Raw genomic sequence first — 27,800 nt, forward strand, 5'->3', positions numbered from 1 at the left:
ATAAAGAACCGTCAAACTTCAGCCGCCCCGGAAGCAAGTCTGCCATCCGAAATACAAATCTGGCTTTCTCATAAAATTATTGAGCACTCTGAAAATACCCATTAGAGGTACCACAGCATTTTAGCTCAAAGTCCTCATCAAAGAAATTAAAGAGAAAAACATCCAAGGCGGCAGAATCAGCGGAAGAAAAGTGCTTGGGACATGAAATCAACAGAAGGAAGATTGGAGATGCAGTGGTGGAGACAAGACTCTGAACTTGGGGAGATTTTAAAATTTTTTTTAATTAACTAGGTTTCTACAAGTGGGCCTTGTGTTTATTGAACAGCGTTTCAGTAAAATTTAGACCAGTTAGGAAGTAGTTACTAGTGTGGGGGGGGGGGGGGAGAGAGAGTTGTTCAGTTTGTTAGTAGTTCTGTTAATTTGCTCATCGTCAGGGTTAAATAAATAAATTGTTACTCTTTATTTGTCAAGTGGAGATCAGGGATTTTTTTTTCTTTTAACAATTGCAAGGGAAAGGCAAGCTTCTCTGGGTGTTTCGGGGTAATTATTATAAGGGAACCTCTATCCCGGTCATAATACACTAGGGCTTGTATTTTGGTTAAACTAGGAAAGGGGTTCGGCCATTCCCCCCTTCATAACACTGTGTACAAAAGTGCGTAACTTTTCACAAGTGCAGAACAGCCACATAAACTCAACTGATTATTTCAAATTGGCTATTAGTACAGCCATCAGTGCACACAGGCTTACCTAACAAACATCAAACCTCATCTAACTACAGACATTTTGTTTTGGCATTCTCACACTTGTCCTGACGAGTACGAGTTGACAGGCTTTAGCAGAAAGTCTCATTCCCAAAATACACTGGGTTTGCTTAAGTCTCAAGTCCCCTTCTCAGCATGCATCAATCCCAAGAGAAAGAAAAAGGTCTTTGGAAATCTGTTCCACCTGTCTGCTGGTCTGTAGAAATGTTTTACAATTCATTCATCTGAATCTGTTCAATACCCTTCTCGCTCTGTCAATTACTATTTCTCGCCTGTATTCAACTTAATGATGTGTGCCACTGTGCTTTATAGCCACAGGGTACTGCTTCCCCTGCAAAGCACTCAATGCCGCAAAATAATATTGTGGACAAGGGACAGAAAAAAGATATCACAATTACAGGTGGAACAAAAGACAGAATGAAATAGATAGTCAGGAAGTCACACAAGATCAGGTAATAGTCCAGATTGATTTGAAAACACAAGCTTTCTGAGTGCTGCTCCTTCAGGAGCACCCTGAAAGCTTGTGATTTCAAATACAATCTGCTGGATTATAAACTGGTGCCATGTGACTTCTGACTTGGTCCACCCCAGACCAACACCAGGACTGCCACAGAATGAAGGTATGCTTGGGCTTGGCTGGCTCTCTAACATGCAGGATGTCCTTGCCAAGTCAATGACAAACAGGATAACCCACTCATCCTGCCAAACACTCCGGAAGGGCTATCCAATTCGCAGCACCTCCAATAATCCCACAAATATTTTCTTTCTGAGCGTGGACTTCCTGTCTTGAGGCGATTCCTCAAAGCGCAGTCCCACTGCAGCTAAGCACTTAAGAAAAACTGTAATGCTTGAACTTTCAGCTTTATTTCTTTATTTTCTACCAAGAAGGTTTACAATGTTTAACTTTTAATATGTTTTGTAATTAATGCAATGTTTAACTTTTAACTTCTTCTTTCCTTCTACCTTGTTCTTAAGATTCTGTGCCTAGGTACTTATTCCCAAACTGGCAACTGTATAGTGACATTCTACACTTTTCACTGTACTTTTGTACTTGAGGGTACGGGCCAATAAAATCAATTCAAAATTTACCAAATCTCTCTTGGAAGTTCTTGTTAAATTTGCTTCTGTCACCCGGTCAGCCAGCATGTTCCACATTTTTATTTTAAACACACTGTGTAATGACAAAGTTCCCTCGTCCCCACTTTTGGGCTATTGTCAATCGTCTTAATGCTTTGCAATGTAAAAGCAAAATAGCAACTCCGGTAGTTCACACCACACCAACTAGGACATATTGATATCATTTTTATCCTGTTCTGGACCAGCGTTTTATAAGCCATTGCGTTGTTTTGGAACTTTGGAAAAAAAGATCAAAACAACACTTTTGAAAAAGAGGAAGAGAGACTAAGGTAGCCACCATGTGGGACGTGAATAATTACAACACTTAAAAGGTATCTTGATGGGTATATTAATAGGAAGGCTATAGAGGGAAATGGGTCAAATGCTGGCAAATGGGACTAGATTTATTGCGGGTATCTGTTTAGCGTGGACAAAGGGTCTGTTTCCATGCTGTGCAGCTCTATGACTCTATGACACCAGACTCCCTCCAAATATATTAAAATGGTAGCCTAGACCCTAACTTTTTTTTTATTTCAGAGGCAAATGTGAGGTGCTGTCTTTCAGATGCAATTTCATTGGTTAAACTACTCGACTTTAAGCAAAACACAATTTATTCAAAAACTATAGTTAAAATGCAACATAGGAAAAAGGAACTTGGAATAACTTAACTCTAATGGAAAACGTAACAGAATAATATGTTATTTTACTACTGAACAGTAACTGTTCCAATATAGTAACATCCCACAAGCACACCCTTCGCAAAAGAGCAAATTCAGAAGATAAGATTGTCTCACATGATGTTCTCCAATTCAAGAGGAAAGAACATCAAAAGACGACTCTGAAAGAGAGAGAGAGAGTGTAGTAGTAGCCAAGAGAGATTCACAGCCTTCCATCCCTGCTGAGACCCCAGCAGCAACTGCTGAAGGCTAAAAATCCTGGTTTTGAGGGTGGGAGCTTGGCCACGCTTAGCCAGGCTGCTTCTATTGTTCCAATTTTAAAAAGAAACCCACCCAAGACTTCACAAGTTCTTTATCTTCTCGTAGACTGATTGGTGCATTTGCCTTAAACCCTCACTTCAAAGGGAAATGGACGAAATAACATCTTAAAGCCACAATCTCATCACAATCCACATGCAAACTGCTACTTTGAGTCCCATGCAGAGTTTTGCCAATGTGCTCAAACTGAAGAATGTTGAACAGTATACATGGATCATACCCTTCACTTTTCACAGTTTGAATACGTGGACATGTCAAGGTAAGAGAAAACTCCTATGACACCTACAGTTTCCATTTGAGGTGGCAAAGGTGTGGAGGCACTTTGAGGTGACGAATTAAAAGCATCATTGAGAGTGCTTTCTACAATTAAAGCTTCACCGATTTATTATTAATTCAAATCAGAATATTTTCTGTGAGTATTCCGAATATTTTCCCTGTGGTCACAAAGCTACATTAAAGATACTGCGCAAAAACTGGCCATTCTGCCCATCTGATCTGAGGGAGCATTTATACCTCCTTCCATCCTGCTATCGTATCCTCCATCCTGTGTTTATCCAGCTTCCCCTTAAAAAGCCTCCATGATACCTATCTCAGCTGCTCCACATTCTCACCAATCCCAGGGTAAGGTCTCTCTGGAACTTCCACCTAATTTCTACAGCCAGCAGTTTCAGGTATTCCCCCCCACCACCACCCCCACCCCGAAGTGGAAGCATTTTCACTGCACGCACCCAATCAAAAACCTTTTCCTAAATGTAAGCACCTCCATCAGGTCCAGCTAGTATACTGGCTTTGCACCCCGCCGTCCCCCCACCACCCCCCGTAAATCTGTGCAAGTTGCTTCAGCCTCCAATCCTTCAAGAGCTCTGCACTCTCCCAATTCTGACCTAAAATGCCTCTTCTCCTTTTATCATGTTTTCACCTCCCCCAATTTTTTTGGAATTCCCTCACCAAACCACCTTGACTTTCTCCATTCTCAAATTCTACCCTGTTCCACAATCTCTGTCCTCTTCTCTTTCGGAATAGTTTGGCATCAGTCACTGACTTTCCAAAGTTAAGCTATGGAACTCTTTAATGCGTTTTACTATGTTAAAAGTGCTATCAAAATGCAACGGGCTGTTAAATAATTATAGACATGGATTCACAATCATCTTAAGTTTAGAACACCACGCTTAAATGACTGACTCAGAAAGAAAATCACAATAAAACAGAAGCAATGACTGGAAATCAATCAAATATTGAAGTTTTTGTGCTTACCTTTGTCTGGGGCTGTTCCACCTTCAAATCCGGAGGATTGGCCAGGAGGTCTCTGGCGAGATCAATTGCCAATCGGCAAGCTTCATTATTGTAGCCATGGGCATAAAGAGCCTCTGCACAGGCAAATAATACCTAGAGAAAACAGGTTTAAACTGTAGCCGCAACAAAGAGCCAAGAACTGGGTGAAAGCTGGAGCTGGAGGCAAAGATATCTATCTTCCAGCTGCTCATTAAACCAGGACAATTCTCTGAACTCACCATCTTTATGGCTGCTGTGGCTCAGTTGGTCATGCCCGCAACCCCATGTCATAAAGTCCTGAGCTCTTGTGCCACTCCAGAGACCAGAGGACAAAATAGGTGTTCCTCTGCAGTACTGAGGGAGTGCTGCATTGTCAGAGCAAGGTCTTTTGGACGACAGGCTAATCTGGGCGTCTAACCATCTTTTTAAATGGCTCCACAAGATCCCACTACATCATGTTGATAAGCAACAGGGTGTCCAACATTCAGTCCCTCAAACATTATCACAAAGATCGACCAGCAAACCATTATCAACAGGTGATTGGGAGCTTTCTGCGTTCAAATTGCCTGCTGTGTTCCCTACATCGCAAAAGTGACCACAATGCAAAATTTACCCCATTAGCTATAATGCAGTTTCTGACATCCTGAGGTTGTGGAAGGCACTACATACATGCAAGTCTTTCGTCTTTCAATATGGATTACCCAAGACGAGGTTTACAAATGTGTGCTCGTAATCTCATTGCTTTCATACTAACTGATTGAAAATTACTGCAAATATAAGTTAGGAAAAAAATACCCTATCTTTAATCATCCTAAACCTCCTCATCACTGTCACACGGGGAGTACAGTCCCTAGTTTGCAAACAGGCTCTGATATTGAGTCCACTCGCAAGTCAATTTGCCCGCCAGTTAGAGCACAATGCAGGACACAATAAAATAGCTGTTTGCGAGTATGAGGCAACGGTCTTACGTTAGATCTTCAAAATTACACTTCGGTATGGGATCGTGTTTATAAGGACGAGAGGCTGTAAGTACAACAGTTTGTAAAAATGAGTATCATAAACCGAGGGGCTCCTGTCACTTGTTTCAAGGCAATTAACCCAGGTTATTGGTCTAAAACTGGGTCTGGGAGAGAATAATTAGATTGCAATGAGAAAAGGAGAAATCTAGAATTGCTGTAAGTCTGGCATAAGGACAAAATCTTTGAGAAAACACCTATCAACTTAGTCAACCACTTATATGCAAACTGTCCTAATGCGTCATTTTGTTGTGTAGCTGTTAATCGATCTGTTGTGTACATCCAGCATTCAACGTAGGGCAGCTTTATGTAAGGTACATCAGACTGGAGACAGTAACACTGCTGCATTTCTTTAAAAGAGAAGATTCTTGTCAAGATGTGACTGCCATTAACCATTTATTGCCTGGAACCAGTCACCCTTGAGAAGCGATGGGGAGCTGCTCAACTTTGCATGGAGGGGATGGTCTTGAGGTGATCCTGCAGTGAGTTGCATGATTTAGTGACCCTGTGATCATGTAGCATGCTAGAGTTGCAGATTGGAATGGCATGGGACTTGTGCCATAGAGTCAAACTGGAGTACCCTCAACCAGATATATGGCAGCAAATGGTCCAACCTCCTATAACAGCGCCTCCCGAAGTCACAAGCTCTGGAAAGTTGGTAAGCTCAGTGGACCTCGATTAGCTGCAGCTTTCCGTCAGGCATGAGAGATATGCCCAGCTTGCTTCCAAGGCAGGATCATCAGGAAAGCAACCGGAGAGGGGGTTCGGAAAATACTTACATGGATGTTGCCAGGACTGGAAGATTAAAGGTACGAGGGCAGGCAGGAAAGGCTGGGACATTTTTCACTGGGGTATAGGAGGTTGAAGGGTGGTTTATAAAATCATGAGGGGGGGGGGCGCAGATAAGGTGAACCACAAAAGGTCTTTTCCCCCACAGTAGGAGAGTCTGAAGCTAAAGGTGAGAGGGGAAAGATTTCAAAAGGACCTGAAGGGCAACTTTTTCTTACAGAGGGTGGTTTGTACATGGAATGAACTGCCAGAGGAAGTAGCAGGCGCAGGTACAGTTACAACATTTAAGACATTTGGACAGGTACATGAATAGGAAAGGTTTAAAGGGATTATGGGCCAAATACAGGAAAGGCAGACTAATTTAATTTGGGAAACTTGGTCATCGTGAACAAAACAGACTTCAGGGTCTGTTTTGTGGCTGTATGACTCTATGACACAAGTCCCATGCCATTCTAACCCGGAACTCTATCACCCCAGTTCCTTCATGTTCACTGGGTCACTAAATCCTGGAACTCACTGCAGAATCACCTCAAGACCATCCCCCCTACACAGAATTCAGTGGCTCCCCATCCCTTGTCAAGGGTAATAGGTGCCAGCCAATAAATGGTTAAAGACAGGGACATCTTGACAGATACATCTCTTAAATAAAGAAATGGGCAAGCCGGTGGCTCAGTGGTTAGCACTGCAGCCTCACAGTGCCAGGGACCTGGGTTCGATTCCAGCCTCAGGCGACTGTCTGTGTGGAGTTTGCACATTCTCCCCGTGTCTGCGTGGGTTTCTGCCGGGTGCTCCGGTTTCCTCCCACAGTCCAAAGATGTGCAGGCTAGGTGGATTGGCCATGCTAAATTGCCCATAGTGCCTAGGGATGTTTAGACTAGATGAATTGGAGGGGATGGGTCTGGGTGGGATGCCCTGAGGGTCGGTGTGAACTTGTTGGGCCGAAGGGCCTGTTTCCACACTGACTAAGCCCCATTGCATTATGCGTCATGATAGAATTTGAGCTTATGATCACTGAGTTGTCGATTCTGTGTTATAACTGTGGCCATAATCTGTGCCGAACAGCTAGGAGCAGGTGGAGGCCATTCAGCCCCTCAAGCTTGCTTCACCATTTGGTACGATCATGCCTAATCTCAAAAACCAAAATCACAAACTAAAACAGAAGTTGCTGGGAAAGCCCAGCAGGTCTGAGGAAGGGTCACCAGGCCTGTAATGTTAACTCTGATTTTTCTTCACAGATGCTGCCAGACCTGTTGAGCTTTTCCAAAAACTTCTGTTTAATGCCTGATCTCATCTCAGCCTCAAGTCCACTTTCCTATCCACTCTCCATAACCCATCAATCCACGGCAGGTTTTAAAACAAAAACCTATCTCCTCTTTAAATTTACTCAATCTTCCAGCATCCACAACACAGTGAGTGAGTGAATTCCACATACGCATGCCCTTTGAGAGAAGTAATTCCTTCCTCGCTGTTTTAAATCTGCCACCCCTTATCCTAAAACTATGACCTCTCATTCTAGATTGCCGCACAAGAGGAAACATTCTCTCTATGCTCTACTTGATCAATCGCTTTTAGTATCTTATTCACTTTAATTAGATTTCCTCTCATTTTTCTAATCTCCAGAGAGCAGAGGCCTAAAACTGCTCAATGACTCTACACAAAAATCAATCCGCTCACGTCCGGATTTTAAACTTGAAAGACTACGTGCGGAAGACCGATTTACCTCCATCCTGCTCTCTTGCTCAAGCGGTTTCAAGCCAGCAAAGATATCCTGCTCTTCCTCGTTACTTCCTTCTTTATTGCCCTCTTCCTTAGTCACTTCCTGTGGATTAAGGTAATAGACCTGATAGTCATCCTCCCCTGTGGCAGGACTCTCAGCAACTTCAGGCCCCAGGGCTTTGGACGAGGGGTCAGCCTTTGCCGGGGTTTCTGACTCCCCGTTGCTCATTTCTTCCGGCAGCTCCCCAGGCTGCGGTTTGGCCGCAGAGCCGTTGGTTTCCGGCCGGAAGCCCTCGGCAAAGAAGCCATCGCTCTCATCCGGGTACAAGTCCTTGAAGCTGCCGTCGTCAAAGTCGAAGGTGTTGGAGGCTTCGGCCCCCAGCGCCAGGTTGCCGTCGTCCAGGCCGAGCTCCGCCAGGTCGGGCTCCAACGAGCTGTCCTCGCTGCTGGTCCGCCGTTTCCCTGAATGTTTGCTGGAGGAGCACTTCCCCTGAGGTAGTTTGCACTTGGTCAGGCCCGGCTTGTAAACAGGCTTCTCGGCCTCCGTTGCCGTCGACGACAGGCGGCCCACGCTGCCCCGGGACGCGTCGGATCCAGCCTTCCTCTTGGCCGTGCCGTCCTTTGGGCGGACTGCAGGCTCCGGTGGGCTCCTGCTTTTGCCAGCGGAGGCGGGTTTGGGCCCATTGCCATCCGGGCCCACTGCCGTCGGCGTTGCCTTGCTGCCGGGCTCGCAGGCCAAGTCAGCACTGTGTGTGTCCGCATAGGCCTTGCTGCTTTTGTGCGGCACGGCCTTGGCCCAGCAGAAGGCGCTCTTCTTCTCTGTGCTGTTGTACGTGATTCCGGGAACGGGGAATGCCTCCTCCCAGCTGAAGTAGCAGGCCTCGATGGCGGGCTTGAAGCCCTGGAAGAGTTTATCCAGCGACTTGCGGTGCTGGCCACGCTTCACGATCTCGATCACCTTCAGGTGCCACTGCCTGAGCTGCGAGCAAAGTTCTCTCCTCCTGAGAAAAGACAAAAGGCAACGCCGTGATCATACCCACGAGAAAAACCATTCTGAAGCAAATCTCAAACATCGCGTGTCCTATTCGGGGGATCGTCGTGCGAGTTCGATTGGCTTATTTCCTTCCCTCCCGACTTGAGCTGTTTGTTTCCACAGCCAACCCCAACCGAAGCCAAAACTGGAACCCAATGCTCAAAAGGTGCGGGGTCAATGGATGAATCAGCTTCCTCAAAATCGGGGAGATTCACCAACCCCATCCCACCCAATGCTGCACAGTGGCAGGGAGAGGGCATCATTTTCAATGGAGCTCAGAGGGCACCCGCAAAGACAGGGGAGGGCTGAGAGACACGGCTTTCAGCAAAGGAACACTCAAGCACCTGGGAAACCCGAGGCAATCAAACTAACGCAAACTATCTTGATTAGAGATGCAGGAGTTCAGGAGCTACTTTATTCAGGGGGTGGGGAGGAAGGTAATGGGTGGGAGGGTGATGAACATGTTTTCAACAGCACAATGTAATACTGAGCTAATCTATTCCATCGTGATTTGTGGCACGGTGGCTCAGTGGTCAGCACTATGGCTTCACAGCGCCAGGAGCTCGGGTTCAGTTCCAGCCTGAGGTGACTTGTCTGCGTGGAGTTTGTGCAAACTCTCTGCGTCTGCGTGGGTTTCCTCCCACACAGTCCAACGATGTGCAGGGCAGGGTGGATTGGCCATGCTAAATGGCCCATAGTTTCCTGGGAATGTGCAGGCTAGTGTTAGCCATAGGAAATGTAGGGTTACAAGGATAAGGTGGAATTTGGGTCTGAAATGCTCTCCAGAGGGCTGGTGCAGACACATGAACCTAATAGCCTCTTTCCACTGTGTGGGGATTCTATAATTTAGGTACTATCAACTATCTGAATGCAACTTGCTTGCTACAACTGAACTGAAGAGCAGTTGTTGTGTTAGAGGTAAACATGTACCCATTTGGTTGTGACCTCTCTGAAGCTTGTTTGGAGTGATGGCATTTTGTACGTAGAAGTGCGTCAGTTTACTTTTAAAATGACAAATGTGCTTCTTGTCAACTTTGAAAGATACGCTTATTAGGAAACTGCTGCAAGCAGGAAGTTAATGCTTCCATCGCATGTCTTATTTGCAACATATGGGTTGGTGCTGATTACTGGAAAGGGTGATAAATTTTTGTCATTCTATTTCTGTGGGAGTCCTAATTTCCCAGGAGTCACTGTATGAAAAGAATCATAGCATCATAGAATTATAGAATCCCTACAGTATGGAAACAGGCCATTTGGCCCCACTAGTCCACACCGCCCCTCCGAAGAGCATCCCACCCAGACCCATTCCCCTACCCCGATTTCCCATGTCTAACTCACCTAACCTAAACATCCCTGGCCACATGGACAATTTAGTACAACCAATCCACTTAGTCTGTACATCTTTGGACTGTGGGAGGAAACCCACGCAGAATTGGGGTCATTTAAGAGACTGCTGGACATGTATATGGTCACAGAAATTTGAGGGTGCATACATGAGGATCAATGGTCGGCACAACATTGTGGGCTGAAGGGCCTGTTCTGTGCTGTACTGTTCTATGTTCTATGTTCTAAACAGGGAGAACGTGCAAACTCCACACAGACAGTCGCCCGGGGCTGGAATCGAACCTGGGTCCCTGGCACTGTGAGGCAGCAGTGTTAACCACTGAGCCACCATGCCACCCTTCAGCTTGGACAGTATGTGGCTTTGCTCCCAGCAATAGTTAAATCCTTTACCGCCAAGCAGTAGCTTGTAGTTGCTTACCCCCTTCAATGCTGGGGACCCCCACGCTCGCCAAGTGGACATACTTCTGATTACCTTTGAGGACTCATGGTGGGATCCAGGACTGCCAACCTCCACAAGACCACCATCTCGTCACACATGCTGGCACAAGCATGAGCTGCCACCTCTGACTGACCATTACTCCGGCCTGTGTGGCCACTAGCACTGCTGTGAGACGCGGAGGTCCGTACGCTGTACCACCATCCAATTATCTACAGGAAAGCAAAACATTTGGAGCAGGAGAGAGCAAGAGAGAGAGAGAGAGAGAGACAGAGAGACAGAGAGAGAGAGAGAGAAAGGGGAGGAGGGAGAGAGGGGGAGAAAAGATCAGCTACACTCACTGGAGTCTTAGTTCGCCAACTAAACAAAAACAAACTTTAAACTTGATCCTTTCATCTCTACGAGGTTGAATCTGGATATTTAACGCACACCCCTTTTGGAACTTCAGCAGTCTGTGTGATCATAATGGTTTGATAGGATGGAAAGGGTCCTCCAGATGGTAGTTAGTGCTGGACCAGGCCTATGTACAGCAGAGATGGCTCTGGGCAGGGAGAACCAGCTGTCATAACGTGCACAGCAAGATCACAGTAATAGCACAACGGGTTAAAGGATCAGGAAACAAAGTTCTGAGCCTCAATTCCACTTACCAGCCTGTCTCTGCTTATAATCCAGGACCCCTCTTTGGTTAAAAAAAGTGTCCATCTCAGCCGTGATTATATTCAATATCTTGGTCTCCATTGTTCTGTGGGATACGGATTTCCAAACTATACAAACTTCAGAGAAAGCTAATTCTCTTCATCACTCTGTTAAACAGGGAAGCTTCTATACTGATGCCATCCAGCTCCAGACCTCCCCAAGGGGTAAACATTACCCCATCAGCATCCATTGGAACTGCTGCAGTAGATTCTAACCAGAATAGTGGGTTTGACTATGAGAGGATTCTAGAGGTCAAAGGCTACAGGAAAAGGATCAAAGGTTACACAAGGCATTGGCGGGGGACCTCCGACCTGCTACATTAGTGTGAATATTTGCCCTTAGGAAGGGCAACATTGCCACTTCTGTGAATCTTAGGATGAAATCAAAAACAATCCATGGTGCGATTTCAGGCAATGCTTTGCAATTTCAAAAGACAAGTAAGGGCGCTTAAAACCAAGTTTTATTTAAAAAAAGGAAACTAATATTCTTGTGGTTTATACACATGACATAAACCAGAGAGAGCCTGGCTCTCAATAAGTCAGATATCTGCAAACTTATTAACAGCTATGTACACTAATATTGTGGTGCAGACTCTCGTATCCAGCCTGGGCTAAGGGCTTGCTTCAATTACTATCACAGTACATACAGAGCCAACTGGTTGACTGGCGACTAAATGCTAAAAAACAGGAAGGATGGAGTAGAGTGTCACAGTCATGATATTATTTAATGGTCTCAAAGGCAGAGCCCTTCTTTGAGATAACACATCAGAAAGTAACCAGTTTCAGTACACAAGAGAAAGTTGTACCAGTTTTGTTAAAAGTTACACCATACTTCTCAGCACACTTATAGCCCTGTCCTGGAACATCCTTGTTCTAGTGACTCATCATGTTCTATAATTACAGAAATATTGAGGTCTATAACACTAAACAAAAGGTCCTTCAGCCCATCCTGTCCATGCTGGCCACAACCAACTGTTCCAATCCCAATTAAAATGGGTAATAAAATTAGTGCACTCGTCTTAGTAGGAATTACACATCTCATTACTTAATTGTAGGGTTACGCATAACTGTATGCAATCACAGAGTGGGTGCTGCCTGGAACAAATTTGAATTATGACTCACTACTTCAAGCAAATACATCTTCACAGGTCAGACTGCTCCTGGTTGGTGACATTCTCAAGTGGATGGACAACTCTGGTACTCAACAGATTCAAAGCGAATATAATGATCCGAACTGATAGTACTACTGGATAAAGCAGACCCCAGACTGAAATCTGGCATCTTCTAATTTAATGTTGCGGCCATTCACTGAAACATAGGTACATGTGGCCAATCATTTTCTTTAACAACAAACACTTCATTACCAAAAGAAACACAAAATGAAATAAAACAAAATAAGATATCTAAATACAAAACTATTTACAAGGTCTTAAAACAGACATCAAAATAAAGTCTTCTCTATTACCCAATACCTTCAGTTCAAATCCAGATAAATTGTCCATCTATATCAAATCTTTAAGCTTCGGACTTAACTGCTTTTAAATGTTGTGGTTGGTTGGCTCGCCGAGCTGGTTCGGTGTCCGCAGATGTTTCATTACCCTGCTGGGTAACATCATCAGTGCAGCCTCTGATGAAGCGCTGTAGTCCTTTCCCACCTGTTGTTTAAACTCTGGTGCCCGTTGAGCTGGGCTATCTCACTTCTGGCTTTCCTTTGCAATGTAGTTTATATGGGGTCTAGTTCTGTGCGTTTGTTGATGGCTTAGTGGAGAATCAGGCTTCTGGGAATTCCCCAGCTTGGCCTGTCCCAGGATCCTGGTGTTGTCCCACTCGAACTGGTGGTTCTCCTTATCCATGTGGATGGAGATGAGTGAGTATTGGTCATGTCTTTTGGTTGATGTTCACGTACCCTTGGGGATAATTTCCTTCCTGTCTGTCCCAATGTAATGTTTGTCACAGTCCTTGCAGGGAATCTTGTATATGACACCGGTCCTGTCCATAATGGATAAGGGGTCTTTGGTTCGGGTTAGCAGTTGACATAGGTTCGATGTGGGTTGTGTGCTACTCTGATGCCCAATGGTTGTAGGAGTCTTGTGGTCAGTTCAGATGCGTTCTTGATGTAAGGTAGTGTGATGAGTGTGTCAGAGTGTGTGTAGTATCTTCCTGATGTCGTTTGTACAACAGGCATCATCTGACTCAGTTTTTCGGGTATTCGTTGTCCTTGGATATTTGAAAGACGTACTCCTCATCTGTTTGGCGTAACTCTATGCTGCTGCAGTGTCTCGTTGCTCATTTAAATGCGTGTTCTCACTTTGTTTGTGTGTGTTAGGGTGGTTGCTATTGAAATTCAGTACTTGGTCAGTGTGTGCGGCTTTCCTGTGTACCTTTGTTAGGAATTCTCCATTGGTCCTGCATTCCATCATGACATCCAGGAATGGGAGCTGTTTGTTCTTTCCCTTTTCCCTGGTGCATCTGATCCTGGTGACAGTGTTGTTTATTAGTTCATGTGTCTCCTCTAGTTTGGTCCATTTAATGATGACGAAGGACAGACAGCAAGGAAATTAGCCCCCAGGGTACACGAGCATCAACTAGCAACAAAAAGTCATGATCAATACTCACTCATCTCCATCCACATGGATGAGGAAAACCACCAAATCGATTTGGACAACACCAGGATTATGGGAGAGGCGAAGCAGAGACAAAGCACAGGAATTCCCAGAAGCCTGATTCTCCACTAAGAAAGCCATCAACAAACACACAGAACTAGACCCCATATATACTCCATTGCAAAGGAAAACTGGAAGTGAGATAGCCCAGCTCAGCGGGCACCAGAGTTTAAATAACAGGTGGGAAAACTCAAAGGTGCTTCATCGGAGGGTGCACTGATGATGTTACCCAGCAGTGTAATGAAACATCTGCAGAACACCGAACCAGCTCGGCGAGCCAACCAACCACAACCCGAGTTACAAATACCTCTAGGTTTTAGAGTAGATTAAGTGCCTAAGGAGCATGGAGATAATGCAGGGGAATAGCATTGAGGTAAAAGATTGAATGTCATCTAATTGAGTGGTGGAGCAGGTTGGAGGGGCTGAATGGCCTACTCATGCTCTGAATATCCAAACTTCTTATATTCAGCTATTTTCTGCAGAATTACAGTGATACTGTGGAGATGCCAAATGCTGAGGGCTTGGTGGATGGGGGTACAATTACAATGTTTGAAAGACATTTGGATAAGTACGTGACTAGGAAAGGTTTGGAGAAATATGGGCCAGGAACAGACCGGTGGGAATGGTTTAGTTTGGAACGAACTGGTTAGACCGAAGGGTCTGTTTCTGTGCTGTACGACCAAGACTCTCTCCATTTCACCACTGTGCCATCACTCGTACATCACTGCAATTCCTGACACAGGCATCTTGGGCTGAATGGCCCCTTTCTACATCACTGGGTTTTCCGTTTCTCCAGTTCCACCTTGGCCTTGCAATGCCAGTGCCTGGGACTAATGCTTCCGCACCCCCCACCCCCAGCTCACGGAACTGCACGTTCTAAAGAAAAGGGCTCACACTCTGAGCCGAAGCCCAATACCTGCTCGTAGGTCAAACACTGGTCGGTGAGAATCTCGAGGAGGGGGGCTGCGTTGCTGTCACGGCGTTTGAACATCTCGCGGACAATCGACAGAAGATTCCAGATGCCCTCCGGCTCGCGTCCACGGAGGGGCCGTAGGAGGCAAGCCCACTCTGCAGCAGCTGGAGGCTCCGTGGACGACAAATACAATGAGTTGACATCGCTGCAGTGAAAACCGAGACCTGTATTACCAACCGGTGACTGCCTCAGAAAGACGATAAATGAAGCAACGAGGTGAGGATGGTTTGGGGAGGGGAGGGGGTGTCAGTGGAAACAGTACACTTCATGGCTGAGGGGGAAAAGGAAACGGACAGGTAGTAATTGGGAAGTCCCAGAGCCTGTGCCAATATCCGGGCCTCAACAGGCCTCCTTCTCCCGCTCATTTGAAGGACCACAGGTTGAAACCAAAACGCAAATTCTAATCCAGCCAAAGGTGCACAGATTTCACAATAATTAGCAACGCATTCCCTGCTGCAGAATTGGGAGCAGGGATCAGAGTTTAGTCAGGTTTGAAGAGCGCACAATAAAATATTAAAATGGCAACATTAATCACAGAGCACATTGGTACCTGTTGCCCATTTGTAATGGCTCTGGAGGGGACTTCCTGAACTGATGCAGACATTTTGATGTAGGTAGCCTCCCCGCACCTCCGCCACATAACACAAGTCCCAGCATTCTGACCCAGCAACATTGCAGGAACGGTAAAATATTTCCACATCAGGATGGCGAATGGCTATGACATGATGTTGTCCCCACCCCCCACCCCATGAATCTGCTGTCCTTGGCTGTAGAACTCACAAAGAATATTACCCAGCGTATGATGTGAAATTTATGGCACTGTAACATCACTGTTCTGACTCTCACCATCATCAAACATTTTATTCGCAAGCACCATTAAAATAGATGGGCTCAATTAGATTCAGTTGACCTGCTGTACAGCTGAATAATAGATTGGATTAAATAAGGATGTTAGGCTGAATTCGAATGAGTCATCTTGGATGAAGACGGACTACATTAGCGGAAATAAATAAATAGAACAGGGAAGGGACTGGATAAAATTACTAGCAGGATTAATTGCTCTTGACTTTACTTTTTAATTAAAACATGCTTAAAGATTTGTTTAAGTAGCTTAGCATTTTTATCATCAAAGACATACCTCCTAAAATTTAATGTTTATCAGAACATTAATGCTGTCACAGTGCGTTGTTGAGAAGGTACAAACTGTACAGACTGGGGAAACGTCAATTAATAGAACTGAAATCAGTGTAAGGTGTATATTGTGTTTACTAGAGAACTAGTATAGCTTAGTGGAGCATTAATCCAGGGGTTTAAAGTTATGAAAGAATCACAGACACAAGACTACTTGGATTACAAGTGCAGACATATGAGGATTAATCCACACAGCAACAACATTTAACCTTTGCCGAGGCCCCTGTTAAAGGCAGATGAGGGCACATCCAATGACGGGGCAGCACATCTAGATGACATCACAGGCCCCCCGAGTTGGATGACATCATATATCACAGTTTGATAACAGCATGCGTCACACGGGTTGATGACATCACAGGCCGCCCAACTGGACGACATCATCAACATTGCAACCCAGTACTACCATGAAATCCAGGGAACCAAACAGAAGGGCTGTGCCTCCAGCCTGCAGTCACATAGATATCTGCCCCCCGCCTCCCTAATGCATGGGCTACATATCAGAAAGAAGATGGCTCTGCAATCTATCGTTGGACAGCTTGGTGGAACACAAACTTTGCATACCAGTTTGAGAAGTTCCTGCAGAGAAATAGGACAATGACACTTGAAAAAGATTCAACGCTCAGATGTTATAATGGATATATTTTACTCTATTTACAACTTGGCATTCACTACAAAAAAAAACACCATAAATTCCATGGAAATTCTCTCAGAGAATCCTCTTTTGAGAATGAGCAACAGGCTGGCATTTCTAGAGGGCTTAACACCAATGAACAGCAATTTGCTAATGACCAGATCATCAGTTTGTGTGGGTGTTGGGTCGATGAATAAACATTGGCCAGGAAAACCGAAAAGAACAGCCTTACTTTCTTCGGAATTATACCAGGATCTTTTATACCCATCACAGAAAGCAGATAGGTCTTGCTTTAACAACTGATTTGATAAATGCCCTCAGACCAGTGTCCAGGCCACTGAGTTGAAGACTTAGTCATGATTACTACACTCAAAACTCTACATGGGTCTTGGACCTGTAATCTTCTGACTGAGATGAGAGTGCTTCAAAACAAAAGAAACAGCATTTCAGGAAAAACTTACAGAGCAATGGATTAAGAAGAATGATTACCTGAACACAACGGGAGAGGGACCACAGAACTTGTGGAGAGTTTTCTTAATGTTGTCACTAAGCGTAGATTCATCAAGGTACCAGGTGCTCTGGTCTGAAGCAGATGGCCCAGCAGTGGGATCTGTCAACAGCAATCAACTTTTTCAAATGAATTCAAAGTTTCCCACAGATAAAATCTGGTAACGGACAGGTTTACAAAATAATATATATTTGTTTAGTCAACAGTACAAGTTATTAAATGGCATTGTATTTATAGCACAGAAGCAGGCCCGTCAACTCACACGAGCGTTTCCAATTTCACCATACCAACATAACCTTCTACTCCTTTCTTCCTCCTGCTTATCGAACGTCCCCTACAATGCAGTTGTGTGACTTGTCTCAACTCCTTCTTAGGTGTTCCACATTCGGGTCAAGTGGATAGAATTACTTTCTAAGTCGTGCAGTGTAATGTCCTAATTAATATAGATAGTGGTCATTTCCCCACTCTAACATGTTTGACCTCAGAGTGCCAAGAACAAGAATGGGAACAGCAGTAACCTATTTCAAAAGGAATGTATTCGATCCAAACCACACTCTACATTGAGCTCTAGAAAGTCAAACCTCACTGAACCACTTTGCCTCAGAATAAACCCACATTCAGATCATTAACAACCATGATCTACCAGCTGATGCAAGGTGTATTTCACAAACTTGCGACTTCGCTAAGAGTGAGTGTTTCACTAAGTCATTATAAACTGCTAAAAGAAAGAAGCTAGATTTGGCTTTGATTGAGTTGTTCTTGCAGGCTCGAGTGTACAGTTTAGGTGCAATTCTCTATTTCATTAGGATACCCATATATTACATTATGTTATGTGATAGGATAACAAAAAACCAAAGGAAACCAAGCCTCCAAAGACAGGATTTTACTTAGCATGCCTCATTCTTCCAGCGCAAGATCTTACAAGAGCTCTGTGATCCCCTGGATACTTCTGTTAGTATATGTAGGTTTGCACATTTTAGTTTCACAATTTCACAATTTTGCCTATTCGCATAACTTCTGCAGCTTCGAGTATGGAGAACTCATCCAGTGTTTAATGACGGAGATCCTGCATGAAAACACTTCATATGAAACAGAAATGGCTGCAATCAGGGCAGTAACAGATTATGGTCGCTAGTCTACAGAGTCTAAACTGTGGATTTCACTCTAGCTATTTGCAGGAGTCAGTTCTGGATAATAGATCTCTGCAGGATCCATAACCCGATGTATCAAGAGGCAATCTTGCTACATGTGTATTAATTCACATCCTGTTGTCACATTTCCAGTTGGGATAGTCTGCATAACTCAATGTCATCGTTGAGAGAATCACAGATTACCTACAGTGCAGAAAGAGGCCATTCGGCCCATTGGGTCAAAGAAGAGCTCAACCAGACCCTCCTACCCTAAGCCCATTTCCCCATATTTTCCATGGCTAACCCATGTAGTCTCCCATTCCTGGACACTACGGGTAATTTCCCATGGCCAATCCACCTAACCTGCACATCTGTGGACTGTGGGAGGAAATCAGAGCACCCAGAGGAAACCCATGCAGACATGGGGAGAATGCGCAAACTCCACACAGTCGCCCGAGGGTGGAATCGAACCCGGGTCCCTGGTGCTGTGAGGCAGCAGTGCTAGCCACTGAGCCACACCACATACTACCACAGGCAAACCATTCCAATCTCATATGCTGCTTTTGGCCTATTTTCGTTTTTTCCAGCTGACTGCAACAGATTCCACTCAGTGATCAGTTTATTTGGATTCTTTTCTCTAAAGCGTCAGCTAGTCTATTTTCATTTCTCCCGTTCTCGTGAGACTGATTAAAACTTCCTCAAAGCCTCGATAATCCTGCAAATCTACACTAAATGTTTCTTCTGTCACTTTTAGGCACGATATTAGTCATGAGCCAAGGAACAATACCAAACAAATGATGAGTACAGTTTCTACAAGAAAAAATGCAAACTGTAAAACAAAATTGCATCAGAACTCTTGTTACCTGGAGCCCCACAGACTGTGTTAATTGCTGTTGACTGGGATGAAAGCAACTCATCAAGAAGTCTTTGTGCAGTGGGGAGGATCTTCCATCGAAAGGAGGGATACAGAGAAATGAGGATACAAAAGTGAGAATCCAACAAAACCTGTTTGACTTAATGCTTTCCCATATGATGAGAGTTTTACAATATTTTACACACAACTTTGGTCCCGGTCTCAAAACTATAAATCAGAGAAGCTCTGCCTTGTGCTAAAGGCTGTTCCTAAAGTTAAGGAAACTAACTGCACTCGTGCTTATAGCTCACCATCTTTACACAGTTCAATTCTCACAACCATCACTTCAGTGGTGCTAGGGTCAACCTTAACAGGAGAAGCAAAAACACAGCGGTATCTAGAATTGGACAAATTCAATACCTGCCTTGAAGACTGGCAGCAAACATGAGATGCAAGCCCCAAAATGCCACAGATCGCAGCTTTCAATTTTTCTTTTATTCGCCCATAAGATGTGGGCATTGCTGGCTGAGTCAGCATTTGTTGCCCATCCCTAGTTGCCCTTGAGAATTAGCTTGAGTGAGGATGGATGAACACTTGGGAGTCCTTTCAAAAGACAAAAGAATATCCTAAATATTCCACCTTGGATTTTCTTCTGGCTTCTTACAGGCACCAACAGAAAAATCACCGGTGCAGTAAGTTTATGGAGATTATATCTGGGATTTGTCCTGCTCGTGTGACATGAGATGTTCAGGATGGTCAAGACTCCGACATGTTCAGGCTAACTTATCAAAACAATTATTCTTGTTGTATTAGTGATAATGGGAACTGCAGATGCTGGAGAATCCAAGATAATAAAATGTGAGGCTGGATGAACACAGCAGGACCAGCAGCATCTCAAGAGCACAAAAGCTGACGTTTCAGGCCTAGACCCTTCATCAGAGAGGGGGATGGGGTGAGGGTTCTGGAATAAATAGGGAGAGAGGGGGAGGTGGACCAAAGATGGAGAGAAAAGAAGATAGGTGGAGAGGAGAGTATAGGTGGGGAGGTGGGGAGGTGGGGAGGGGATAGGTCAGTCCAGAGAAGATGGACAGGTCAAGGAGGTGGGATGAGGTTAGTAGGTAGGAGATGGAGGTGCGGCTTGGGGTGGGAGGAAGGGATGGGTGAGAGGAAGAACAGGTTAGGGAGGCAGAGACAGGTTGGACTGGTTTTGGGATGCAGTGGGTGGAGGGGAAGAGCTGAGCTGGTTGTGTGATGCAGTGGGGGGAAGGGAAGAGCTGGGCTGGTTGTGTGCTGCAGTGGGGGGAGGGGACGAACTGGGCTGGTTTTGGATGCGGTGGGGGAAGGGGAGATTTTGAAGCTGGTGGTGAAGTCCACATTGATACCATTGGGCTGCAGGGTTCCCAAGCGGAATATGAGTTGCTGTTCCTGCAACCTTCAGGTGGCATCATTGTGGCACTGCAGGCGGCCCATGATGAACATGTCATCTAAAGAATTGGAGGGGGAGTGGAAATGGTTTGCGACTGGGAGGTGCAGTTGTTTATTGCGAACCGAGCGGAGGTGTTCTGCAAAGCGGTCCCCAAGCCTCCGCTTGGTTTCCCCAATGTAGAGGAAGCCACACTGGGTACAATGGATGCAGTATAACACATTGGCGGATGTGCAGGTGAACCTTTCTTCTTGTTGTATTAATACTTTCTGCTAACAACTTTTCTTACTTTACAAAGTAAGTTATTACATGCATCTCATCTTCTGGTAGGTATCTCTGTAATAATTCTATGGCTTTAAGAAGTGTATTTTGTATTCTTTTTACAGTGAGGTTTTATGGAGAAGCATGGGGCTGTCTGTTAAAAATTTATAAACAGTTTCTGAGGCCTTGCTTTTTCTCAAAGAAGTTGGAACAATAACAGCAGCCCGAATGGGTGTGTTATTCATCCTCCTGTCCTGATTGTCACCCACTCTGTCCAACTGTTTATCTCTCCTTGAGCTGTATCCCCACCTATCATTTGCACCTTAGCCCTCCCCGCCATGGTATTTTCTGCATAAAAAGTGACACTGGACCCAAAATGTTAACTCTGATTTCTCTCCACAGATGCTGCCAGACCTGCTGAACTTTTCTAGTAATTCCTGTTGTTGTTTCAATTCCACTTGCTCATTTCCCAAGTTTCTGATATAACTTTTTTGTTTGGAAACCTTTATCATAGTGTACCCCTCTCTGGTCCAGAATTCTGGGTTTCAGAATATCATAAATTACGGAATGATGTGAAAATGCCTCACCACAAATTCAGGAAGTGGAAAATATCTTTGACATAAGCTAAAACAAAAAAGAGATATTACATGACAAAGCGAAGGCAGTGGGGTAGAAGGAATGTCACTGGACTAATAATCCAGGCTCCCAGACTAATGTTCTGGGGATAGGGGTTCAAATTCCACCATGGCACATGGAAAAATTCAAATTCAATTATTTTTAAAAAAAAACCCTGGATTTCAAGGCTAGACAGATGGTGAGACTGTTGATGGTTGCCAAAACCCACCTGGTTCACTTTACAGAAGGGAATCTGTTGTCGCTATCTGCAACTCCAGACCCACACCATTTGAAAGGGGCTGTTCAGCACCATCTAAGAGTGGGCAATAAATGATGGTCCAGCCATGAACATACATTTAAAAACCATTCAAAAATAGTTTACTGAAACAAATGTTCTATATTCCAGCTTTTTGTGCCTAAAGTACTGTCCTAAAATGATGTCATATCTGCTTAAAGAATTTTCCAACATTTGCCATTGTCCAAAAATAGACAGGAGAGTATTTTGCTAATCTATGATTATTTTGACCAGTTACAAGTCAAACTATTTAAAAGTTTTACTCTGATTTAGTTTTTGTTTTACAAACTAGTTTTATTCATTTAAGACAAGAACTGCTGAACCACAGTGGGGCTTAAGCCTGGTTCCCAAGGCTTCTGCTGGCTAAGTCTGTGACTCCTCACCTGCTGGGGCAGTTCGCTGATCAAATACTGGGCGAATTTTTGTAGCTGATCTCTTTGCAATCGGGACAGCGATTCAGACACTGGAGCGCGCAAACACACCGCCGAGGCCTACAAAGCAAAGCAAAACAAAACAAAGTCATTCTTCTCAAGTAGAAGTTCTGAGAATGGTCTGTGGTGACTTGATGGGAAAGTAGGCCAGGAGGCTTTTCTGTGACTCACAATCTCTGAAGTGTGTCGCATTGAGATCCCGCATTCAATTCTGGTTTCCCGGCTATGGAAACATGCTGTTAAACTTGAAAGAGTTTAGAAAAGACTTATAAGAATGTTGCCAGGCTTGGACGGTTTGAGCTACAGGGAGAGGCAGGGGCTATTTTCCCTGGAGCATCAAAACCTGAGGGGTAACCTTGTAGAGGTTTATAAAATCATGAGGGGCATGGAGAGGGTGAATAGATAAAGGTCTTTTTTCCAGGGTTGGGGAATAGGTTAACGGTGAGAGGGACAGGAATTAAAAGGGACCTAAGGGGCAACTTTTTCACACAGAGGGTGGTGCATGTACAGAATGAGGCTGGTACATTTACAACATTAAAAAGGCATCTGAATGGGGACATGAATAGGAAGGGTTTAGAGGGATATGGGCCAAATGTTGGCAAATGGGACTAAATTTATTTAGGTTATCTGGTCAGCATGGGCATGTCAAACCGAAGGATCTGTTTCCATGTTGTACATCTCCGCGACTCCATGTGATTCAAAGAGAGATTTATTCTGTCCTGCTTCTCTTGAAGGGAGGGTGTTGTAAATCTGGTGCAAAGATATCTAGTCCATGGAAAGTAGAGTTCCTTTAAAATTAGACAAAGGAAGCATGAGTGGGTGGACTCAGAGTCTCACAGTCCCAGGGTTTTAGTTTGTGCTTTCAGTTGTTGAATCTGGGGTTTTGGGGATGAAAGCTGCTAGATGTAGCTCTCTCAGCTGCTGCAGAAAAAAACTCAAGCTCTGTAACAAAACTGACCTTTGTCATGAACAGACTTGCTGAGTCTGAGTTTTTACTGAACATTATGTACATATGACCGACTGAAGACACTGTGCATGGTCCACCACAGAGAGGGAGTGTCTGAACAGAGGCAGGCAGCTGAAGACTGGAATATGTCATCACATTATGTAACTGCCTTAAGGTTATCCTGCCTGTCCTGTCTGAAATCTATACAATAACAACAATCCTAAACTGAACACAAACTCAAGTATTCATAGAAATCAGGAGAGGGCAAGGCAATCGTGCTCACTTCCTCTTCACCTTTTGCCGCTTTCTTTAGTATTTTTGGAATGCTATTAGTGGTCTCCACCATGAAGACTGATACAAAGTATTTATTCAACTACTTTGCCAATTCTTGGTTTCCCATTATCACTGCCCCAGACTAATGGGGCACCTTGGCTTACCGTTTTTTTAAACTATACTTAGAGAAGCTCTTATTGTCCAGCTTTATATTACTTGCTAGTTCACCCTCAGGATATCTCCTCCCACCATCTTTGATTTCCGAGTCACTATACGGGGTCACCATACCTCGGACGAAGCGAGAGATAAGAAGGAGAGTCCTTCATGGCAACTTCAGCTGGTGTGGAAATTGAATCACAATGTTGGCACCACGTGGCATCACAAACCCAACCGTCCAGCCAGCTAAGTTACCCAACCCCCAATTAGTGACTCTCCTGATGTCTCTGTATGCATGAGTGTGAGAGCACGCAAGTCAGAGAAGGTGAGAGACAGCTTTCAATTTCTCTAGCATTAGACGGCACATCGAACACAATAAAATCCCGAACTTCATTTTTTTCCCCCGGGGCAGTGCTGTAATGGCATTAAGCCAACCATTACCTCATTGAATACAGTTTACTCAGGAACAATGCCAATTGTCTGAGGAGCCATTGCTCATTAACAGAATCTTTAATCTTGAGTTTGTTTTACAAATGCCTGTTAACAACCAAGTCTTTACGCTTTAAGAGGCCCAAATGGAGGGAGATTAAGAAGAGATAATGGAACAGGCTTTGTTGTAGACAATTAAGGACTATGTTATTGCAGTCCATCAGGTTTTCGGTACAGAGCGGAGAACGTGCTTGGCAGCTTCTTCCATTGGCAAAAAGTCTACGACAAGGGCACTAAGCCTTAAAGCAAAGTCAGGCCATGCAGGAGAGAGGTTAAGGAATACCTCGTGTAAAATTGTGACACAAGGTTAGAACTCTCCTACACAAAAAGCTGATACTCACTCAAATACTCATTCAGATCAGAAACTGATGGACTTTTGCTACAAGGCGCTTACAGCCGAAGCAAGTGAATGGAGTTGAGACACAGATCTACCCATGATGACATTAAGTAGACTCAAGCAGCTGAATCATAGAGAGCCCACAGTGTGGCAGCAGGCCATTCAGCCCATCTAACCCACAATGACCTTCCGAAGAGCGTCCCACTCAGACCCACCATCCTACATATCCCCGTAAGTCTGCATTTCCCAGAGCTAAGCCAGCAAGGCTGCACGTCCCTGGACGCTATGGGCAATTGAACATGGCCAATCCACCCTAGCCTGTGGGAGGAAACCAGAGCACCTAGAGAAAGCCCACGCAGACACGGAGAGAACATGCAAACTCCACACGTGGTCACTGGAGGGGGGAAATCGAACCCAGGTCCCTGGCGCAGTGAGGCAGCAGAGCTACCACTGAGCCAGTGTGTCACCTTTGAATGGCCTTTCTTTGTGCCTGTCTTCCCAGCTCCCATTGCAGCCTGAGTCAGGCTTGATATCCTAACCCTCCGATTTCCAACTAAAAAAAGTTATTGGATTCAAAACGTTAACTCTGTTTCTATCTCCACAAAAACTGCAGGCTCTGCCGAGTTTTTCCAGCATCTTCTGTTTTTAGTTGGTTGTACAGTTTTAACTTTACAAAGAAAATAACAACACTGAAACATTTACAGTACAAAGGATATTGCTGTTTGAATCAGAGAGAAAGACAGGTTTGCAGCCTAATCCCCATTCTCCATAACTTGACCCATAGTCTTGAGAGTTATGGCATATCAAGGGCATATTCAAGTGTAGATAACAAGGTGTGGAGCTGAATGAACACAGCAGGCCAGGCAGAATCACAAGAGCAGGAAAGCTGACGTTTCGGGCCTGGAATCTTTTTCAGAAATTGGGGTGGGGAAGGAGGCTCTGAAACAAAGAGAGAGAGGGGGTGGCGATGATAGCTATTCAAGTGTTCTTTCTTAAGGTGCAGTGTGGTGTCCTGCATTGACCACCTTCTCCGGCTGTGCATTTCCACCCAGCTGGGATAGAAAAAAAATCTCCTCTACAGTCTGTGTGTCAACTACTCTAAGTCTCTCCCCTAAAGGTCTTTCCAATCCACTTTAGACATCTCATTTTTTGTACACCTCACCTTTTACAAGCTCAACGTATCTGATCCGTCCTCAGTGTTAAAAATTCTTTATTCCCAGTTTTGCACGTTTTCCCCAAAACCTGCTCGATTGTGATTACATCCTTTAATAATAAGCATGTAATGGCTATGCCATCAAATGACAGAAGGGCAAGTGTGTTACTCATTGCTCAAGATGGCAGTGACTTATTTTTGTGATCATGAGAAAGGCACTATGTGTCAAATCCAAAAGCCTGGACATCACAGCAGGATAGAAGGTGGCAAAGGAGGAAAGAAATAAGGACAAAGCCGACACTCCGGGTTCCACGGTTTTCTGAGATGTCTCATCACAAAGATGGTCTGGTGGAGAGGCGATCCGCTCGGTAAGACCCACAGCAAAAACCTGTGACCTTCCTCTCAGACTGAGGTGCAACTGAACACAGTGATAAATGCTGCCATGGCAGCTGGGCACAAGGGACTCTTGTGGTGCAGTGGTGGTATCCACACACCTGGACTGGGAGGCCCAGGTTCAAGTCTCACCTGCTGTAAGGGTGTATAATAACGTCTCTGAACAGGTTGATTATAAAAACAGGTTGAAGATAAAAGAGAAATAAAAACAGTACACACGGCTGTTGCAGCACAGTGTGTGATAACATCACTGAACCGATTGATTAGAAAGTAGCTGCAGTCTAACTATGATTCTGTGCGGTTCCAGCCTAACTTCGCGCCCGTTAATTTGGCCACAGGAGGAAAATATTCCCGTCTGCTTTCATCAGTGCTTTAAAACTATCCACTTGTCCTGTGTCCTCCGGGGACAGGCATTCCATTGACACAAATTCTATCACAGCTTACTGTCTGAGAAGGCAAAAGAACCCAGAGTGAATCAAACTACCTCTTGTGGCGCAGCGGTAGTGACCCTAACCCTGGACTGGGAGGCTGAAGTTCAAGGTGTGTAATAACATCTCTGGACAGGGCGATTAGGTAGGGCTTTCTGCCCATCACAGAAAACATTACTGAAATGCAGACAGACACAGTGTGCCTCTCTTGTGACCACAAAGACCCCGTAATTCTTCAAAACAAGAAAAATCTAGGTCAGGAGTGTCCTTGCATTTACGAGTTGTTTGTGGATTTCCATGGAGTTATTCCTCCATACAGATGTTGGGTTGCTCGTACAAACTGTCCTCGGCATTCGGATTTAGATTAGACCCTTGGTGCATCAATGGGATAGTGCGCCTTTACAAATGCCCACATCCACATAATACAAGTAGGACTGGATTGAGCAAATGGCCTGTCACAGCTTTGGGACCAACAATGGGGGCCCCTCCGCTCTAGAAACATTTGTCCTGAATTCAAACACCACCCGCATTATGTTAAATTCATCCCCCCAGCGTCAAATCCAACTGAAATCACACACTTGCATCAATTACAGCTGGTCATCAGACACAGTGTTTGGAGGAGAAAACTGCCAACTCTCCCTGGTCAGGGGCCTGACTTTGACAGTAAATATCCCCATGGCCATGAAACGAAATTGCTGCTTTTCCAGACGTGGCCAACTTACTAACATCGAATTCTTGATAGAAATTCAAATATGATACCACACAAGCAACTCGAGTTGTTTTAAAAAGATTTGTCAAAGGTAATTGAAAGCAGTGACTGAGGGAAGGCGGTGCTGAAAGATAGTAGATTTATAGGTCAGCCTTTTTTAAACTGTGTTCCAGCGCAGTGGATTATTTAATTACTGAAAGGCATTCTGACCTCAACGCAGGGACACAAGATACATAAGAGAGCAAACAATCGTAAATTAGCCTGCAATTGGATCCCACGATACTAAGCTTCCAAAAGCAACATTTGACTCGCACTGAAGCAGAAAGCTGCTGCTGGATCAATTTCGCATTTCTAAAAACGAAAAAGGATGACAAAGGAATAAACTGTTTCCTTTCCACTCCCTTCGCTGAAGAAGCTTTTAATCAAAGGTTATTTTTAAAGTTGTTTGTTGGGAATGGGAGTGGAACAAACCTTGAAAACTATCAAACTTCATTCTCACTGTTACACTGAACTTTCTGCACAGAAAGGATCACATCTTCTCTTTCAGTCAGTCACTGCACATTGCCAGTTAACGTCGTCTGCTCCAGGTGCAGGTTAAAGGTGAGTAGGGTGCAGATTTGAATTCAATAAAAATCTGGAATTAGAAGTGTGAAAACCATCGTCGATTGGCAGAAAAAAACCCATCTGGTTCACTAATGTTAGATAACAAGGTGTGGAGCTGGATGAACACAGCAAGCCAATCTTAGTAGTAGGAAAGATGACGTTTCGG

At 44.6% G+C, this 27,800-nt stretch overlaps 1 protein-coding gene across 5 annotated transcripts in view; it reads right to left on the reverse strand.

The window, feature by feature from the left end:
- zswim8 (zinc finger, SWIM-type containing 8) overlaps positions 1-27,800 on the reverse strand; it is a 183,187-nt gene that overhangs the window by 49,659 nt on the left and 105,728 nt on the right. For all 5 annotated transcript variants that reach the window (XM_048563238.2, XM_048563242.2, XM_048563239.2 and 2 more), the window contains exons 6-12: positions 22,100-22,207; positions 19,133-19,214; positions 17,121-17,241; positions 14,753-14,954; positions 10,515-10,690; positions 7,670-8,666; positions 4,127-4,258 (exon numbers count right to left, since the gene is read on the reverse strand). In XM_048563238.2, the coding sequence (XP_048419195.1) occupies positions 4,127-4,258; positions 7,670-8,666; positions 10,515-10,690; positions 14,753-14,954; positions 17,121-17,241; positions 19,133-19,214; positions 22,100-22,207 (1,818 nt within the window). The remainder of the gene's footprint in view (positions 1-4,126; positions 4,259-7,669; positions 8,667-10,514; positions 10,691-14,752; positions 14,955-17,120; positions 17,242-19,132; positions 19,215-22,099; positions 22,208-27,800) is intronic.

This window comes from Stegostoma tigrinum, chromosome 37, assembly GCF_030684315.1.
Source record: "Stegostoma tigrinum isolate sSteTig4 chromosome 37, sSteTig4.hap1, whole genome shotgun sequence".
Taxonomy (NCBI): Eukaryota; Metazoa; Chordata; class Chondrichthyes; order Orectolobiformes; family Stegostomatidae; genus Stegostoma; species Stegostoma tigrinum.